Source organism: Rhinoraja longicauda, chromosome 13, assembly GCF_053455715.1.
Source record: "Rhinoraja longicauda isolate Sanriku21f chromosome 13, sRhiLon1.1, whole genome shotgun sequence".
NCBI classification, from domain to species: Eukaryota; Metazoa; Chordata; class Chondrichthyes; order Rajiformes; family Arhynchobatidae; genus Rhinoraja; species Rhinoraja longicauda.
This window is the reverse complement of record NC_135965.1, coordinates 7,306,772-7,327,762: the sequence shown is the minus strand read 5'-3', so window position 1 is coordinate 7,327,762 and position 20,991 is coordinate 7,306,772. Positions and strand designations below refer to the sequence as shown.

General features: G+C 46.5%; 1 protein-coding gene across 7 annotated transcripts in view; it reads left to right on the top strand.

Annotated features, from left to right (window-relative positions):
* tnk2b (tyrosine kinase, non-receptor, 2b) overlaps nucleotides 1–20,991 on the top strand; it is a 238,982-nt gene that overhangs the window by 149,940 nt on the left and 68,051 nt on the right. For 6 of the 7 annotated variants that reach the window (XM_078410264.1, XM_078410268.1, XM_078410263.1 and 3 more), the window contains exons 2-3: nucleotides 1,379–1,556; nucleotides 8,867–8,937. In XM_078410264.1, coding sequence (XP_078266390.1) covers nucleotides 1,394–1,556; nucleotides 8,867–8,937 — 234 coding nt within the window. In that variant the 5' untranslated portion in view covers nucleotides 1,379–1,393. The remainder of the gene's footprint in view (nucleotides 1–1,378; nucleotides 1,557–8,866; nucleotides 8,938–20,991) is intronic. The other variant, XM_078410265.1, reaches the window with a different exon arrangement.

Sequence of the window (20,991 nt, the reverse complement as noted above, 5' to 3'; positions counted from 1 at the left end):
TAGCTGTTGCTCGACCCAACAGGTTCTTCCTGCATTCTGCTTTTTATTACATATTCCAGCACCAGTCTCTCTCATCTTCCCACTACTGCTCTATTATGAATTTTCTTCAAGGCATATGCTGCCTTGGTGGGCCGGGGCAGAGTAAGCTTTCCTCTCCACATTGGGTCTTCCAAGACCTGTCTTACTGTTCTCCTGCTGTAGTTTCTGCTGGTCTTCTGCACCTGGATTATCTCCTTACATACGCTCATTAGCGCAGCCAAGTGTCCCAGCCCATGCTCAATATATTGGCAATCATTTCTCTTCCCTCACAGTCCTGAGGCAGTGACTCAGCCTAAAAACACCTCTTGCCTCCACAGATGACCACCTGAGTAGTTCTTCCAGAATTCCATTTTTTAAATTTTAGTTTCCGACATCTGCCATCTCTTTTCTCTTCTATAGAAGATATCTGCCTGTTGTTGTAAACACTGCTCTGTTGCAAGCATCAAGCCAAAAGAGTAAATCAATTAATGATTCCACAAGACACAGATGCTGGTTCATTGATGTTTTCTGGGGAAGAGTTTTTTCCCTCCTAGTATCTGGGATCAAGGTAAGATCCATATGCTCTGTGTAGTGATTCAGGGTGGTCTACATTCTGTTCCCAAAAGAAAAATGGACTGCTTGAAAAAAATCCTCATTATTTTGAGCAGCGTAGGTTTTCTCCAGGGTGCTTTGGTTTGCTTCCACACTTCATAGACGTACGGGCTTGTAGGTTAATTGGCTTGATATAAATTGTCCCTAGTGTATGTAGGATCGTGTTAGTGTGCGGGGATCGCCGGTCGGCATGGACACAGGGCGAAGGGCCTGTTTCCGCGCTGTATCTCTAAGCTAAACTAAACTAAATAGAATGGGTAGGAAGAAACTGCAGATGCTGGTGTACACCGAAGATAGACACAAAATGCTGGAGTAACTCAACGGGACAGGCAGCATCTCTGGAGAGAAGGAATGGGTGATGTTTTGGGTCGGGAGCCTTCTGCAGACTGGGAGTCGGGGGAGAGGGAAACAAGAGATGTGGAGTTGGAATGGCCCTGGGGTTTAAAGGCATCTGAAGCAGCACTAGTGCCACTCCCAGTCACAGCGACACTTCAAAACTATCCTGTGACATCAACATAACAGTGGGACAGTATAATCGTATGACAAGAGTGCCTTGCTGCATTCATACTTTTATGTTCCGACGTAAAGTGCTGTTTGCGAATTAAGTATCCAGAAGCCATAAATATTTATTGCACTGCATTTTTCACCGAGTAATTAATTTTATTTTGGTGTCTTTCCTGCATCTTCCTGCGTTCCTGGCCATACTTCCAGTTAGCATTCTGATGCATCTGTGTGTTTTTTCTTGCAGAAGCTCAGTGGGAGCATGCAGTCAGATGAAGGCACAGAGTGGCTTCTTGAACTTCTCACCGAGGTGCAGCTGCAACAGTACTTCCTTCGCATCCGTGATGATCTCAATGTCACCCGGCTCTCCCACTTTGACTATGTGAAAAATGAAGACCTTGAGAAAATTGGAATGGGCCGACCAGGTAAGGGGTTTGCAATAATTTCAGATTCTCAGTCATGTAACAAAAAAAACCTCAGGAATGTATACAAAGGTTTAAAAAGAACCCGGATCCATTGAGGTCATTATCAGTAGAGATTTTGCATAAACGTTTAAAAATACGGAATGAATTAGTGTGAAATACCTTTTGATGCTGTCAAGTATTTTAGGCCACAAATGTACTCAACCACTAACGCTGTTAACTTGAAGATCGGTGGCATTGGCCGCCTTTACCCCTCCATTTGCTAAAACCCCATTTTTGCCTTTAATTTGTCAAGATTTGACAGCTACAATGTTCTCCATGCTGGCATGCCTCATCCAAAACATTGTTGTTCCTCTCCGAACTCATGAGCACCATGTTATTGCTCATTTAGCATTAGTCTTGCATCTAATGCAGGTCCACCACCGATTTTGGTTTCCAGAGCCCTGCAGCATTATCCGTTTTGCCTGACCGGCAGAGGTCACAAAATATAATTCACCATACACCTCGGACCCACTAATTATACCCATCCGGCAATCTGTAAAGACCACAGATTGCCGGAAACCTGTAAAACGAATATTAAATTAAACTAATAAATTGAAAAGGTTTATTAATTACTGTGCTAATAAAGAATGTTGCAGTAGAATCACTTCCAGAGTGGCAACTTTTAGACTGTTACTGGAAGCGGCATCTGAGCTGCCAGCCTGCTGCTGCTTGTACTGTCCGCCCACACACACAACAGCTTTGTGTAGTGACAGCGGGTCATGCAGGCTTCTCGCCCACCCAGCCGAGCAGCACCTTCACACAGGCCTCGGCACGGCTGCACCCACTACACAAAGACAGTCTGAAAACCTATCAACGCACACTCAAAATGCTCACACCTCCAGATTCAGGGGCTTCACGCTGCCTCAACAAGGCCAGCAGCACAATCAAGGATCAGTAGCACCCCAACCACTCCTTCTCCCCTCTCCCATTGGGAAAAATATATAGAAGTGTGAAAATGTACACCTTCATATTCATGGACAGTTTCTTCACAGCTGTTATCAGGCAAACTAAATCATCCTACCACAACCAGAGAGCAGTCCTGAACTGCTATCTACCTCTTTGGTGACTCTTGGACTATCCTTGATCGGACTTTGCTGGCTATACCTTGCGCTAAACATTATTCCCTTATCAAATATCTACAGTGCCCTCCATAATGTTTGGGACCAAGACTCATCATTTATTTATTTGCTTCTGTTCTCCACAATTTGAGATTTGTAACATAAAAAAATCACATGTGGTTAAAGTGCACATTGTCAGATTTTAATAAAGGCCATTTTTATACATTTTGGTTTCACCATGTAGAGATTACAGCAGTGTTTTCACCATCACCAATTGTGTAAAAAGTTTCATATCGGATTCCTATTTAAATCTTTTCCCCTTCACCTTGAACTAGTCCTCTTCTCGATTTCCCTACTCTGGACAAGTGACTGTGCTTTTATCCGATCTATTCCGCTCACGAAATTTGTACATCTCTATCAGATTACCCTTCATCCTCCTGCACTCCAAGGAATACTGTGTACTGTGTGCAGTTTTGGTCTCCAAATTTGAGGAAGGATATTTTTGCTATTGAGGGCGTGCAGCGTAGGTTCACTAGGTTGATTCCCGGAATGGCGGGACTGTCGTATGTTGAAAGGCTGGAGCAATTAGGCTTGTATACACTGGAATTTAGAAGGATGAGGGGGGATCTTATTGAAACATATAAGATAATTAGGGGATTGGACACATTAGAGGCAGGAAACATGTTCCCAATGTTGGGGGAGTCCAGAACAAGGGGCCACAGTTTAAGAATAAGGGGTAGGCCATTTAGAACGGAGATGAGGAAGAACTTTTTCAGACAGAGAGTGGTGAAGGTGTGGAATTCTCTGCCTCAGAAGGCAGTGGGAGCCAGTTCGTTGGATGCATTCAAGAGAGAGCTGGATAGAGCTCTTAAGGATAGCGGAGTGAGGGGGTATGGGGAGAAGGCAGGAACGGGGTAGTGATTGAGAGTGATCAGCCATGATCGCATTGAATGGCGGTGCTGGCTCGAAGGGCTGAATGGCCTACTCCTGCACCTATTGTCTATTGTCTATTGAATAGAGTTTCTCACCTCTCCCTATACTTCAGGCTCTCAAGTCCTGGTTACACCCGTGTAAATCTTCTCTGCACCCCTTCCAGCTTGATAACATCTTTCCTATAACATGGTGTCCAAAACTGAACACAATACTCTAAATGTGGCCTCACCGACATCTTTTACAACTGCAATATGACCTCCTAATGTGCAAACTGGAGAAACAACACTTCACATTCTGCTTGGAATGCGAACCTGACGGCATGAACATTGAATTCTCCAATTTTACATAATCCCCCTCTTCCCTGCCTCCCTCTTGGACTCGCACCAATTTCCCCGCTCCCCCCCTCCCTCTTCCCTTCCACATACATTGCTTTCTCTAGCTTCAAAATTCACAAATCTTCAATCCTTTTGTCTCACACCTTCTGTCTTTTCATCTCTGGCCTTTGTTCAACCATCTGTCTATCAAATAACTCCTCACCTGTTTCGGCCAATTACATGCCAGGCTCTGTCCTGCCCCTCCTCTCTTCCACTTTATTTTCCCCCCACCTCTACAATCAGTCTGAAGAAGGGTTCTGACCCGAATCATCATCTACCTGTGTTCTTCTGAGATGCTGCCTGACTCGCTGAGCTACTCCAGGACTCTGTCTGCTGGAATCTTTTAGTGTTGGTACATAACAAATATATTGAACTAAGGGTGAAGCTGGATCACTGCATTTGGGCAGCTTACATATTAAAATGTAATCTCATTTTCACTATTTAGAAAGTTTTGATATTAAACTGGTTTAATGGAAATGGGTTTATGCCAGTTTCTGCTGCTGCATAAATATAATTCAGCAAAAAATAGCATTTCCTGCACAGAATTCTTTTCAAGTTGATGTACGAATTTTGACAGGTCTTTGTGTTTTTGCAATAGATTAACTTATCATTTGTTGATAACATAAAGCATTGTCTGATGGAATGAAGTCGATTTGATTGATCTCAAAGTAAATCCAAGCATGTAGTTTGTTCCAGGTACTGTTTGCATTATATTTGGCCAATAGTTTAATGGTTCTTTAGAACCAGATGACGAGGAAGCAGGTCTTGTCAGCACATTTTAGAATATTTTTTATATCACAAATTGTTCCAAAAATTTCTGTGGACTTTTGTGATTGATTTGTTAAAGGGATTATTAATTGTTATAGATCTATTACCTGGACAATCATCATGAACGTGCTGGAGTAACTCAACGGGACAGGCAGCATCTCTGGAGAGAAGGAATGGGTGACGTTTCGGGTCGAGACCCTTCTTCAGACTGGTTAGGGATAAGGGAAATGAGAGATATAGACGATGCTGACCAGTCTCGTTTCCCTTATCCCTAACCAGTCTCAAGAAGCGTCTCAACCCAAAATGTCACCCATTCTTTCTCTCCAGAGATGCTGCCTGTCCAGCTGAGTTACTCCAGCTTTTTGTGTCTATCTAAGACAACTTGGGTGGAGGAGGGACGGAGCGAGTGGGTTACTTGAAGTGAGAGAAATTAATCTTCATACCAAAACGATGCGATGCATCTTTTTCGGGAGCAGTGGAACACAAAGTGGGTCAGGATTTGCTCTGACTAATGATTTTGGAATGCGGCTGATGGATAATAATATGTAGATATGATTTTGTTTTCTTCCCATCAATACAGTATTTGCCAAATCTTTGCATGCCCTCCTAATCTGACTTCCATTGTAGTCTTCCTCACAAACATCTAAAATCTTGTGCTTAAATTATGATAGCTCTCCCACAGGTGAATTGAGCAACAGTCTGACATATTCACACTCAAGGAATTGTACCATGTAGACAAATTACCAGACCCCTTCATTGCAATTGTTGCATATATACCGTGCGAGCAGCGGGATAAACCCATCAGAGGGAAGTAGCACGGTAATAAGAAGATATAGACACAAAAAGCTGGACTAACTCAGCGGGACAGGCAGCATCTCTGGAGAGAAGGAATGGGTGACGTTTCGGGTTGAGACTCTTCTCTCCTTCGGGTCGAGACTCGTCTCAAGAAGGGTCTCGACCCGAAACGTCACCCATTCCTTCTCTCCCGAGATGCTGCCTGTTCCATTGAATTACTCCAGCTTTTTGTGTCTATCTTCAGTTTAAACCAGCATCTGCAGTTCCTTCCAAGCACAGTAATAAACTGGCAGGGTTTTTATATTCATCGAATCATACAAGTTCTTTGATCCACTGCCCAGACCTGGGAGTTCTCAAAATTGGCTCCATAACCCATGAAGTCGCCTGTCATCAGGTCCGATGTGGCCAAGACAACCTTGTTTTCAATTCAATTCACCATTCCCCTTTAGCTTGAGCAAAATGTCAGTGTCTATCACTAAGAATAGTCTAACTGGCTGAGTTTTGATAGATGTAGCTGCTGGTCTGGATAGTGAGTAAGCCACCATGGGGAAGGGTGTGGTGAGGGGTGGTCTACTTGACCACTTACTCGCTAGTAATGGATATGCGCTAGAAATTACTATTGAACTATTCTTTTAGAAAAAGAAATCCCTTCCTCGCACTGAAGACTTTTCTCCAGTGTGTTGTGTGGTACTGCAATCATACTTTATGGAATAGATTCTAAATTGAGCATCTTGAGGCATCATAGACTATTAGCAGCAGTAGGATGTACACATCTGTAATGTTATGGTAGAGTATGTGCCTCCCTCTATTTTGATAATTAAACAAAAAAATGCGTGTCTGGTTCAGTGAGTGTAAACCATGCCAGCAGCAGCATCAGACATACCTAGAAACGAGGTTGCAACACAGAGTCGCGTGCAGGATAACAGGAAGCTATAGATCAGACGCAAGAGGTGCCAAATATACAGAGCAAAATAACAAACTGCTAAAGGAACTCAGCAGCTCCAGCAGTATCTTTGAAGCGAAGGGAGTTGTCGACATTTCAGTTCAAGACCCTGCATCATCATTCAGAATGGAGAGGGATGATATCCCATATAAAGATATCCCATATGAAGGGTGAAATGAGGACAGTAGGTGGACCAGGACAGGGTGAATGATAATGGGCTGCAGGAACCAGGTGTGGGAGGGGGAGTGGTGAAGTTGGGAGACTGAGACAGGTGGGTATAGGTGGAAGCAAAGAGAACCAAGAGAGGTGGTGCGGGGATCGCTGGGCGGCGCGGACTCGGTGGGCCGAAGGGCCTGTTTCCGCGCTGTATCTCTAAATCTAAATATCTAAATCTAAAATCTAAAGCTAGTCAGGGAGAGCAGAGGGTGAAGGTGGGGACAGAGACTCGAGGGTGATAAGTAGGGGCACAAAGACTGCAACTTTTGGAATTTGATAAGTAAGGGTGATAATGGGAACCTATAAGAGAGAGGTGAAGGGCAGATGGAATCAGATTTAGGAAATACGGTGGTAGTCCTGGATGCTGGGTGGATGACACCTGAAGAGCTTTTGGGACAAAAACGGGTGATATGGGAAAGGGGACAATAATGGGATCACTGAAGGCCATTCAAAAGGAGAGAAAGTAGACGGAGTCATGAAGTGAATGGTCACTGCAAAATGCTGAAATGGGAGGAGAGGGGAGAATGGTGAAGGATGTGTGTAATCTCTCAACCTGATGGAGATTGCAGAGAATGATCTGTTGAATGCAAAGGCTAGTAGGGTGGAATGGGAGGTCCCAGCGAGCTCTACCCTTGTTCTCGCAGATAAGATGAGGTCAAGAGCTTCGTTAACAAGGTAGATGGGAAGCCATGGTTCACGAAGATGAAGACATTTCAGAGCCACCTGTATAAAAAATCCCATCATTGGAGTAAATATGATGGAGACACTTTCAAAATAATTTCCTAACTGTCTCAGGCTTGCAGCAACAGTACACATTCCTTAAATACAAGCTTATTTCAAGCAGGCAAAGCAAATAAATGGTGTGCACCACCAAAAGGTGGGCAAATTCTGATCCCCTTGGATAGAGTTGTTGAGTCATACAGTGTAGAAGCAGGCCTTTTGGCCCAACTGCCCTACATCAGCCAACATATCCCAGCTACACAAGTCCCACCTGCCTGCATTTGGTCCAAATCCCTCCAAACCTGTCCTATCCATGTACCTGTCAAACTGTTTCTTAAACATTCAACTACCTCCTCTGGCAGCTTGTTCCATACACCCACCACCCTTTGAGTGAAACAGTTACCCCTCAGATTCCTATTGAACCACCCCCCCCCACCTCACCTTAAACCATTGTCCTCTGGTCTTCGATTCTCTTACTTTGTGCATCTACCTGACATTCCTCTCATGATTTTATACACCTCTATAAGACCACCCCTCATCCTCCTGCTCTCTAAGGAATAGTCCCAGTCTACTCAACGTCTCCCTCTAGCTCAGACCCTCTAGTCCTTGCAACATCCACGTAAATCTTCTCTGCACCCTTTCCAGCTTGACAACATCTTTCCTATAACATGGTGCCCAGAACTGAACACAACACTCTAAATGAGGCCTCATCAACGTCTTACACGACTGCAACATGACCTCGCAACCTCTATACTCAATATACTCAATACACAATCTGCGATGGTAAGTAGATGAGATACATTTTGATTATCGCTTGCCAAGAGTAGCAGTTGCGGTTACCCATTTTAATCCTGCTTGTGAATTGGTGTTTTCCATGCTGTTTCAACTGCACAATCAGAATTTACGTTGTTCATAAGTTCATAATCAGACATAGGAGCAGAATTAGGCCATTTGACTCCATGCCTTACTGCCTGGTATCGCCTTTTATGAATTATTAACATGGCTTAGATAAATGAGTATTCGAATGGGCTATGCATTTTATTTTACAGCCCAATGAGATAACCAATGCTGTTAGAGATTTAACATGCACAGTATCACAGTTAATTGCATTCTTAACATGAACACTTAAAAAAATTACAAATCCTTGTATATAAGTCCTTGTATATAAGTCCTTGTAATATCCTTGTATACAAATCCTTGTATATGCCATCAATGAAATAAAAATCACTGGAAGAGAAGGTTTGGAAGGTGCATTTCAGTTGCAGGAACCAGTTGGTTGCATGTGTGAAATATGTAGTAGTTAAACACAAATTCATTATTATTATATCACAAATTCACTATTTTTACATGCAGACAGATGGATTGGCAGTTTAACAACATGCATCTGTGTTTATGTCACCAATAATTATATAGTGGCTCTTGTTGAACTGTTCATTAGCAGGTAACATGTTTGTGTTTCTGCAGGCCAGAGGCGACTATGGGAAGCTGTGAAACGAAGGAGGGCCATTTGCAAGCGCAAGTCCTGGATGAGCAAGGTATGTCTGTGACAATGCCAGATGTATAATTGTTGTTTCTGCAGTAAAATAACTTCCAAGTATTCTCTAAAGAAAGCACACAATTACCTTTTAATGTTGTCTTCTGTATAATTGTGTAGTGCCTGACATTGTTCTGGATTATCAAAAATCACTTAATGTACCCGGTTAGCACCCTTTGCCTTTGACATCAAATCCATAAAATTCAGGACTTTGCTGAACTTTGAATGAAAAGACAAAACGTGTGCGATAAGGATAAGAGAAGTACGAATTGTGAAGCCAGAAGAAGGAATAGAGGAGGAAGGGGAGGGTGGAGGGAAGAGACGGGAGCTTTAATCCCAACTCCTGGGTATCCAAACTTGACTGCTGATATGACTGATATTCGCTCCATGCCCTCACCTTGACTTTTGCCCAGTAACTGATTGAATTATGGAGCATGCACAATACATTAACATGCCAGTCTTTATGTAATGAGGAAAAAATGCAATGCTTGAGGGCAAAGACAAAAGATTGCCACCCTTCTAGCATTTGCTTCATTTTTGAATTATGTGCTGATTCTTGGAGCCATGGAGAGCGTGAAATGAAATCTGTAGGAAAGAATAATAATATGTAGATGGCATCCTACCATTGGGAAGAAAACTGATACAATTGCTTTTTCGATGGCAAAAGGCTAAACATTTGCAGATATAGTTGTATATGTGCATGTTTGGAAATGCTTTTTGAGGAATGCAGATGACAATGATTGAGGATTTTATCTTGCGTAGACTTGCCGACCGTTTTGCTGAACACCTGCGCTTGGATGTGGAAGCCTGCTGGATCTTCTGGTTGCTAACCAGTTTAACTTCTGTTTTCATTCTCATACTGACCTTTCTGTCCTGGGTCTCCTCCATTGCCAGAGTGAGGCCACATGCAACCTGGAGGAACAATATAATGGGTAGCTAACAACCTAATGCCATGAACATAAAATTCACAAATATTAGGTGACTCACCAACAAACCACATCAGCCCCATTTCCCCTCCCATGCTCGGACTTGCTCCCATTTCTTTCCTCCACCGATAGTTCCACCGATATTCCTTCCTCTGGCTTCACAATTCGTACTTCTATCCTCATCTCCCACGTTTTGTCTTTTCATCTCTGACTATTCTTCAACCATCTGCCTATAAGAAACAAGACCTCACCTGTAACCACATCCCTTTGGCTGCTCTTCCAGGTTTCTCTCCTCCAACACCCCCCCCCCACCTCAAATCAGCCTGAAGAAGGGTCACCTATCCATATTCTCCAGAGAAACTTCCGAACCCACTGAGTTATTCCAGCACATTATGTCTTTTTTTGTAAACCAGCATCTGCAGTTCCTTATTTCTCTATTGAATATCACAGTTGGCATGTTATTTAGTTTAATTTAGAGATACAGTGCGGAAACAGGCCCCTCAGCCCACCGAGTCCGCGCCGACAGTGATCCCTGAACATTAACACTATCCTACACTAACACACCAGGGACAATGTTTACATTTACCAACCCAATTTACCTACAAACCTGTACATCTTTGGAGTGTGGGAGGAAACCGAAGATCTCGGAGAAAACCCACGCGGGTCACAGGGAGAATGTACAAACTCCGTACAGACAGCACCCGTAGTCGGGATCGAACCCAGGTCTCCGGCGCTGCAAGCGCTGTAAGGCAGCAACTCTACCGCTGCGCCACTGTGTTGCCCTGTGTTGTGTTGCAGTTGTACAAGACGTTGGTTTAATTTTGGTCATCTTGCTGTAGGAAGGATGCCTTTAAGCTGGAAAGAGTGCAGAGAAGATTTATAAGGATGTTGCCAGGATTTTAAGGTCTAAGCTGTTGGGAAAGTTTGGGCAGGCTTGGACTCGATTCCTTGGAGTGCAGTAGGCTGAAAGGTGGCCTTATAAACATGTATTAAATCACGAGGAGAATAGATTGGGTGAATATGCAGAGTCATTTACCCTGAATAATAGTATCAAGAACCAAAGTACATAAGTTTAAGCTGAAAGGGCCAAGATTTATTGGGAACTTGATGTGCAACGTTTTCACTGAGGGTCGTGGGTATGTGGAATGAGGTGCCAAAGGAGACAGTTTTGGAAGGTAGTATAAACTGTATTTAAAAGAAACTTGGACAGGTACATGCATATGAGAGATTCAGAGGGATATGGGCCAAACACAGGCAAACAGGACTATCTTAGATGGGGCTTCTTGATGGGCATGGATGAGTTGGCCAAAGGGCCTGTTTCTGTGCTGTATGAATTTGGCTCATTTGGCTGTAAGAACTCCATAGGCAGCACCTTCCAAACCCATAACCTCCACCAGTTAGAAGGACAACGGCAGTTGTCCTAGCCCTGGAAGTTGGTCTCCGTTCTAACTTGCTGTTCCTTCACTGTTACTGGGTCAAAATTGTGGAACTCTTTCCCAAACAGCATTGTGCGGTATACCCACAGGTACCCTCAGGGACTGCAGTGGTTAAAGAAAGCAGCTCATCACCACTTCTCAAGGGTCAACTAGTGTTGGGCAATTAAATGCTGGCTCAGCTTGCAAAGCCCTCAACTCTTGAATCTATAAAAAAAACAAAGCTGCCGGTACCCCTCAAATGGTTTGCTTCACCTCACCTGTCTATGCCATCTGCTCCTTTTTCTTTCTCTCATATTCTGTCTCAACCTCTCATCCACCAGTTGCTAAATCCCAACTCCATTTCTCTCTATTCCCCCACTTGACTATCTGCCATCATCCCCCTCTTCAACTGGTTACACCAAGCGCCTGCCAGGTCCTATCTCATCCCTCTCCTCTTCTTTATACTGGCCATCTCCCCTCTACACTCTCAGCAGTGACATGGAAATATATCATCTGTCCTTCTCTGATGCACAGTCTCGACCCAAAACCTCAACCATCACTTTGCCTCCACAGATGGTGCCAAACCCCCTGAATTCTTCAATAGTTTGTTTTTTTGCTAAACTTTCCAGGTGGATTCTGTTTTATAGACTAGAGGTGGACTTATCTTTCAGCAAAGTTCCTATCCAACATTGTATGTCAATTAGACACACAATGCTGACGTAACTCAGCAGGTCAAACAGCATCTCTGGAGAAAAGGAATAGGTGACATTTCAGGAAGTGTCTCGACCCGAAACGTCATCTATTCCTTTTCACCATAGATGCTGTCTGACCCGCTGAGTTACTCCAGCTTTGAGTCTATCTTTGGGTTAAACCAGCATCTGCAGTTCCTTCAGTGTGTTAATTAATGAGTTGGCGATCAGGCAGGGCCTGGCTTATTCTTGGCATACAGCGATCAAAGTTAGTTTACTTAGAAAACAGTTTATTTTATGTCTGGAGAAAGCAGAACATGTCATAAATTATGACAAATGTATACATTTTCTAGGAAACTGCAGTGAGTGAAGGATAGTAGCTTATGAAATCACATGGTTGTAAAGATTATGGTGACCAGATACACTTGATATTCACAGGCCCTTGCCCCATCATCACTATCTTGACTGGGACCAGTGTTGCTTCCAGCGCTAGCCTGTTTTCAATAGGTTTAGCTTAATAGCAGTAAGATATGAATGAAAGTACATTTTTGTGTGAAGCCTTTTATGCCGCTGCTTGGTTTTTGGGTGCAGTGATGTTGAAGAAACCTCTGCTTGTCGTCACCAGACTTTGTCTGTTAATGCAGTTACCTTGCAGTTGCAGGAATTGATTGTTCATGAGTTTTTCTCGCAAGTAGATTTGTTTCAGGAGAAACCTGGAACATTCTGGAGAAAGAAAGAGAAACTTTACTTTTGTATGACTTTGTGCTTCGTACGTAGTTATTATCAGTTGTTATTTCCGGGGCTGCAGTGGACTCTGTGATTACTTTCTTACCAGGCGGGGTTTGGTCCAGAATTTCCATAGACCTTTGGTTAAAATGTGTCCCTCTCTGTCTGTGCGACAGGATTACAAACAAACAGGAAATCCAGGATTAAGTATCTTCTAAAATTACAACTGTATATTGCCATTTTTGGCAGCAATGACTGATAGTGTAATCATCAGCTCAAGGTCCTGGTACCAATCAATCAACAAATCACAGCGTTCCTGTGATGAAATCTATACTTCCTTTTATCATTCAGGGTGAATGCAAGTCTCAGGAATTCTTAGTGTGGAACAAATATAAATAAACTGCCTCCTTTTTACAGCATCATTATTTTTAACAAGTAGTCTTTTCCTGTAATGGGACTAAATCTTTTGATCCTCCTTTTTATAAATTGTCGTCAACTGATTGAATCGCCATGCCTCGGTGGAATGGAAATTTAACCCTTTGAATGTCTGGAATAGATTGACAGCTTTATAGCGTTTCACCGTCTTCCATATATCACTTGATTGCAGTGAATTGCTGGCACGATTGTTTTCATTAGAAGTTAAATAACCGTCCAGTTAGTCAGTGCAGATGAAATATGGCAGAACAACTCTTCAACTTCTGAAAGTAATAATATTGTGATCATGGGAAAGTTGGAATCCTCTATATGCAATGAAATATTTTCTTGAAAAAAATCATTCTTTGGTTTTATTTTCTTCTCCAAAAAATTCCCAGTTTTTTAAATATAAAGAGAGATAACTAATTCTCGAAAGGCAGATGAAGAGTAGCTTTTAATTATTTAGTGATAATCAGGATAAATGCTTTCCCATGTGGAGGTTGTTAGTATGGTTTGAAACTAAGAGCAGAGAGTCTGAATGAGGATAAAATTAAACTTGGCAGGGGTTACGTGGCAGGTGGCAGCTACCGTGTTAATCATACTGCCTGACGTTGCCTTTCATTAATGTCATTGGCTTGGGAAATAAGGTGGTGTATAAAATGACAACTTAACCACTGCCATCTATTTTATGCCCTTGGCAAAGCTGAATTTTACCCATTTCTTCCGCTCAGGATTATCTGCAATATTTTAGCCTACAATTTATAAATCAGCAACCTAAAGGACCAAGCTGACAACGCAATTCTGTTTAGGTGCTGTGAATTACATTAATAGAGTCTGCATGGAAACAGGCCATGCGGCCCAACTTGCCCACACTTGCAACATGTCCCAGCTGCACTAGCCCCACCTGGCTGTGTTTGGTCCATATCCCTCCAAACCTGTCCTACCCATGGGCCTGTCTAACTGTTTCTTAAAAGTTGCAATAGTCCGAGCCTCAACTACCTCCTCTGGCAGCTCGTTCCACACACCCACCACCCTTTGTGTGAAAAAGTTACCCCTCAGATTCCAGATTAATCTTCACTGTCAATGCAGACATATATTTCTTTACATTCAATCATCTTGTTCCCATTTCTTTTCAATCTCTTTGCCTTCATTTGGCTGTCCAATGATATCTTAAATATTGCCATATTATCTGCATAAGCACATATCCTGAAAATTAATTTTGTAATCTTCCAACCCTTCTTTTGGTCTCAGTTCCAAATCTTCCATTTTTGCCGTTCAGTGGATTACTTTGTTACTTTGTTGTACCACTCATTTGCATCAGCCACTTGTTGAAAAGGGAATATGAGGTAATTGAACATTTGTTAAATGTGTTATTGTTTCAACAAGCACCCATTGGCACTGAACTGCCTACCTCATTCCCCAAGAATGCTTGGTGTGGTGAACAGAATGTCACATTCGGAAGAGTAATTGCAATTATTAAATTTGTTGTAATTTGCAATAGTTTACTGTGCATATTCAAATTAGAACGTAAGATGTAGAAACAGGAGTGGGCCGTTTTTCTCCTTATGCCTCCTTGGCCATTCAAAAACATCATGCCTTTTCTTTTACCCGAGCAGCATTTTTCTGCACTAATCCCATTTTCTTTCATTTTCATAATTTCTGAAATTTGGTTTCAATCTAATTTTCTAATTTTGCCATCTTGTATGTCGAATTGCAACAGTTTATAGGCCTCCTGGATGAAGACATTTTTGCTCATCTGAATAGCTAACCCCCCACTTCAAGTTTGTGAATTCCTGATTGTAGACACAAGAGCCAAAGGGAAACATCAATCCATCAACTATCCTGCAAGGAATGGTTCCATCCATTATAAACCCACTGCCTCCCACAGCTATCTAGTCTACACTTCTTCCCACCCTGCCTCCTGCAAAGACTCTATCCAGTTGCTCCGTCAACACCCAGACACGGTGTTCCGTCCGAGATATCCTCATCCTATGCTTGAACGGTGGTTCCTCTCGTCCGTCACAGACGAGGCCCTCACACGTGTTTCCTCAGTACCCCACAGCTTCGCTCTTGCTCCCCCTCCCCCCAGACGCAACAGGGACAGAATCCCCACAGTCCTCACCTTTCACCCCATCAGCCGTCGCATACAACACATAATCTTCCAACATTTTCGCCACCTCCAACAGCATCCCACCACTAGTCACATCTTCCCATCTCCATCCCTTTCTGCTTTCCGCAGAGACCGTTCCCTCCGCAACTCCCTTCCCACCCAACCCACCCTCTCCCCAGGGACATTCCCCTGCAACCGCAGGAGATGCAACACCTGGTGCTGTACCTCCCCATTAACTCTGTCCAGGGACCCCAACAGTCCTTTCAGGTGAAGCAGAGGTTCACTTCCACCTCCTCCAACCTCATCTACTGTATCCGCTGCTCTAGGTGTACTCCTTTGCTGAACACCTTCGTTCAGTCTGCCTTGGCCTACATGATCTCCCAGTTGTCAAACACTTTATCTCCCTTTCTCATTCCCATACTGACCTTTCTGTCCTGGGCCTCCTCCATTGTCAGTGAAGCAAAGTGCAAATAAAAGGAAACAGGGTGGTGAAGAAGGCATTTTGTACCCTAACCTTCACTGTCAGGAATTTGAGTGCAGGTGGTGCAACATCATGTTACAATTGTACAGCTCATTGTAGAAACAAGGAACTGTAGATGCTGGTTTATAAATATAGATACACAGTACTGGAGTAACTGAACGGGTCAGGCAGCATCTTTGGAGAACATGGAGAGGATGTCTGAAGAAGAGTCTGACCCGAAACGTCACATATCCATGGTCTCCTGGGATGCTGCCTGACCTGCTGAGTTACTCCAGCACTTTTTTAGTATAACTCATATGACCAGGAGAAGGCTTTCGACAGGGTGGATCACGAGTATCTGCTGAGGACTGCGGGCGTTTGGGTTCGGACCGCACTTTGTGGCCCGGATCCGACTTCTATACGCCACTGCGGAGTGCTTCGTCAAGGTCAACGGATCCTTGATGGCCCCCATTCCCTTCCGCAGAGGGTTACGTCAGGGCTGCCCCATTGTCAGGCCAACTGTACGCCATCTTACGTGGAGCCATTCCTTAGTCTGCTTCGGAGGAGGTTGATGGGGTTGGTTCTACGTGAGCCGGATATGGAGGCGGTCCTCTCGGTCTATGCCGATGACGTGCTCCTCATGGTCACCGACCCCGCCGATCTGCAGAGGATGTGCGAGTGCCAACGAGTCTTCTCGGCCGCCTCCTTTGCAAGGATCAATTGGGGGAAATGTTCTGGACTCTTGGTGGGCCCCTGGCAGGTGGCTCCCCTCCCGGAGGAGATACGGTTTTTCACGTGGAGCACCACGCGCCTCCTTTACTTGGTAGTCTACCTGAGTCCCGTCGCGGAGACCTGGCTGGCGAACTGGCAGGAGCTGGAGTTGAAAGTCGTCGCCCGGCTGGGGCACTGGTATTCCCTCCAGAGGGTCGGGTCCCCGCCGGTTTGACTTAGACGCGAATTCACATGGAGCAGCTCGCTCCCGAGCTGTCTGACCTTGGAATCGCGCCTCTTGGTCGACCCCCTAGTGTACTCCTGGCAGAAACGCCGGATGTGGGCCTTGCCCACGTCCCACCATAGCCGCAGGGAGTGAAATCCTCCCCTCTTCCCCTTCCAAGTGGTCCAGAACCTCACAAACAAGTCCTGGAAGCGGCGATCCTCCAGCAGCCGGTTGTTAAAGTGCCAGTACGCGGACCCTCCCCGCGTGCGCAGTGGGGTAAACTCCGCCCACACCAGGTGGTGGTCCGAGCAAGGCACCAGCCGCATGGAGGCCACCGAGACGCGGGAGACGTACGCCCGAGAAATGTACAGGCGGTCGATGCGAGAACCACCCCCCTCTGACCTCCTGGAGAAGGCACTGGAGTCGGGGTGGAGGTTCCTCCAGGTGTCTACCAAGTCAAAGGAGCCCACGAGCTCCTTCAACTTCTTCACCGACTCCTGGCCGCACTGGATACCGGAACGGTCTCCTTCCTCGAGGGTACGGTTGAAATGTCCCCCGAGGATCACACAGTCGCCGGGGTCGATGGAGCTCAACAGGGTAGACACCTGCCGGAACAGGCACGTCTGCAACAAGGCGGGCTTGGGGGCGTACACGTTGACAAAATGCAACGGCACACCATCCAGATGCACGACCAAGTGAAGCAAGCGGCCTGGCACCAATTCCTGGACCATTAGGATTTCTGGCCGGAAATTCGGGGCCAACAAAATGGCCACCCCACTGGAAATGGAGCTGAGGCGGCTCATGAACACCTCACCACCCCACTCCAGGAGCCAGGTGGACTCGTCTCCTGGGATGGTGTGGGTTTCCTGCAGGAAGCTCACCGCATATTTCCCATCCCTCAGGGTTGAGAGATGGTTAAACCTGCGGAGAGGCCTCCTGCTGCCATTTATGTTATGGGATGGCCATGTCAGGAGTACACTAGATCCCCTCACCAGTCCCCTGGTCGCTAACAGCAGAGCCGCTCCTTCCCCCTCGGACCCTAGATGGATTGGCAGTGCGTTTCACCTTCCGGATCTTGGCAACAAGGGACGCTCTACTGATCCCTCTACCCTCAGCAGGAACGATGGTGCTCTGGGCCTCGGCGTCCTTTTCCAGGTCGTCCAAGAAGGACCTGATCTGATGCCGGTCGTTCCCCTTCACCCCCGTCCCTCCCTTTCCCCTCCCCCTCCTTCAGAGGATGAGGTTCAGGGAGCTAGTGACCCCTTGTAAGTTCGGCCACCGGAGGGAGGCCAGTTTGGGCCGATGTTGGGCTCCTTCGGTGGCCGCGACGAACTCGCGGATCTCCTCCACTGGAATGAGTGGAGTGGCGTCGGGGGCAGCGAGAACATCCATTGACTCATTGTCCGAGGAGTCCCCTTCCACCCGCCCACTGTGGATGGAGTCACCACCCATCCTTGGACACATCTTCCGTGCTTGAGACTCCCGCCCCACCCTGTGCAGCGGTTGCCTCTTCCCCCCCCCTCTGGTCTCACCTCCACCTCAGCCCCCACCATGGGGCCAGTGGCAGAGGGGCCTTCCTCAGGTGTACCTGGGGGTCTATCCCTCCACCAGTTGGGCCCAGAGTGGACTCTGGTGCACCAGACTCAGGGAGTCCCTCTGGAGCCAGGTCCTGCGGGAGAGAAGGGCTGGTTTCCCCTTCCCCCTCCCCGCCTACCGTCCCTAACTCCACAGGCGTGCTCTGCACCTCGTCCTGGGTGGGTTGCTCCTGGGCTTCCTCGGGTGCATGAATCGGGACTCCCTCCCCAACAGGAATCTCTCCCAGCTCCATTACACCCGAGTGGTCCCCATCACCACCCTCCCCAGAAACCCCTCCAGAGCATGGGACCGGGGCCAGTACCAGAGGGCAGGAGTCATCCTCCACCACAGCACTCCCCGCCCCACTGGAAGATTCCCCTATGTCCCCCTTCTGCTCCTCTCTGGAGAGATTCCTCTTTCTTTTTTTCGAAGGGGAGGAGCTCACAGACTCTGGGGTCACCTGAGCAACCCTAGTCTGCGGCTCCCCCTCCTCCCGCCCAATCCCCTCCGCCCCGGCTGGATTATGGGGCTTGCGGACTCCCTAACGGGAGGTGACGGAATGGGTGGCAAGATCTTATCCCCGGGGGGTTTGTTCCCCAGGTGCTTTATCTTCTTCGCCACCTTGGCCCCCCTCTTTTGACCCTCCCCATCCCCAGGGTTCCCTGACTCAACTACAGGGGGAGTGGGAGTGGGGGGGGGGGGGGGGAGGGGGGTTAGTGGCATCGGAGGCAGAGGCCTCCGCCCGGGATTTGGGGCAATTCCTCCGAATATGCCCCACTTCCTTGCAGGCGTGGCACCTCGGGCGCTCCGATGTCCAGAAGATGGTGAAGTCTCGCCCATCCTGCTGGACACAGAAGCGCCCGTCGACCACCTCCTCCCGGTCCAGCAGCATCGTCAGTTGGCGCCGGAGGGAAAGAACGTGCTGCAAGTCCTTCCGGCGAAATCCCATGGGTATTGGGGTGATGTCGGTGAGGATCTTCCCCAGGGTGTGAAGGTGGGGAAGGAGGGCCTCGTTCTTGATGCAGGGCGGGACATTGGATAGGACCACCCGCTGCGTGGTGGACCCCAGGGGCTCGACCTGTAAGAAAAGTCCACCCACTGTGACCCCTTTACTTACAGTCGCGTTCACCCCCTCAACGGACTCCAGAAAGAACAGGCCCTACCCGAACATTCTACCCACGTACCCAATGCTTGCAGGCTTGGCCGCCACTGCCACAGCAGCCGCGCAGTCCTCCAGGTTCATTTGGGGGGGCATGTAGCACCTGACCCCATGTTCAAAAGGTAGGTTCCTCATGAGGAACTGGGCTCCCAGAGGAGCAGCCGAAGCAGCTGAAGCAGCCACCTTAGCATAACTCCCCGAAGGCCCCGATCACCCAGAACGCTGACCCTGCATGATGTCAGGCACTACAGTGAAACAAAACACTGATACAAAAAAGACAAGGACAGTCTAAAAGGCACGGGGCCAAGTCCAAACACGCAAGTGTAGAACAGTTCGAGGGAGGGAGGCGAGTAGTGTTGCCTCGGAAGTCAATAATGGCGGCTCCCACTAAAAACTGCTGCGTCACGGCCTCTTCGCCCGGGTATCTCGGCTCTCCTGCGTTCCCTGGCGAGCTGCAGACTTTCGCAAGCAATCCCCTCTGGTCTTCGCTGCTCCTGCAGCAACGAAAGGGATTCACCTGCAGTCTGTTGTTGTTGGAAGCCTATCTCCGAGAGAGAGGAAGCCCCTTCAGCTCCAGGTTTCAAGGCCGCAGAAGAAGGTCGAGGATGCAGAAAACTCCCACACCGCACGAAAACCAGACCGGTCCGGTCAGTAGCGACGAGGCAGTGGGGGGGGTTTGTTCTGGACGCAGGTGTAACAATCCAGACAGGTTTTTCTCCCCCTTTTTGTGCGCTACAGTTTCCTGGCAGGTTGCCAGCCTCAGTAGTGGGAGCTGAGCAGTCAGTTGATAACACCGCTTGCAGCCCCAAAACACACAGGAACCTTTTAAAAAAGATTTCTGTAGCATCGCAGCGATACCCAAAGATGTTTAGAGTACCGCTGTGCCTCCTCTGAATTCCAAAAATGTTTAGAACTCACTTGTTGGAGTGATTGAAACAGAGCTCCGGGGCACCACGCCTCCTCGCGTAACCAGCTTTTTTTTCTTTTTTTAAAAATCAAAAATATTTATTCAAATATTAAAATAATATATACAATACAATAAAACCAAAACAGAACCCACCACCAGAATACTATACATCGCGTAACCAGCTTGGAGGGGATGATGGTATTGAACGCTGACCGAGCTGTTGTCTACAATATAAACAACAGCCTGACGCAAGTGTTTTTATTGTCCAAGTGGTCCAGTGTGGAGTGGAGAGCCAGTGAGATCGCATCCTCCGTTGACCTGTTGTGACGGTAGGCGAACTATAGTAGGTCAAGGTTCTTGTTGAGGTAGGAGTTGAGGGGTACATTTACAGAATTTAAAAGACATTTAGACAGGTATGTGAATAGGCAAGGTTTGGAAGGACATGAAGGACCTGTTTCCTTGTTCTATGACCTGATTGTCAACATTCACGTTATTCTCCAATTGTGCATCATCCTCAGCATTTATGATATCCTTTCTATGTTGTATTCTATCTGCTGTGTTGTAGCCCACTCACTCAACCTGTCTGTGGATCCTTGAAGCCATTTTCCATCCTCAAGACTCTTCACAAGACTCCCACTTAGTTTTGTGTCATGAGCAAATGTGGAAATGTTCCATTTGGTCCCCTCAGCCAAGTTGGTGATTTAGGTTATGAATTGTCGAGACCTAAACACCATCCC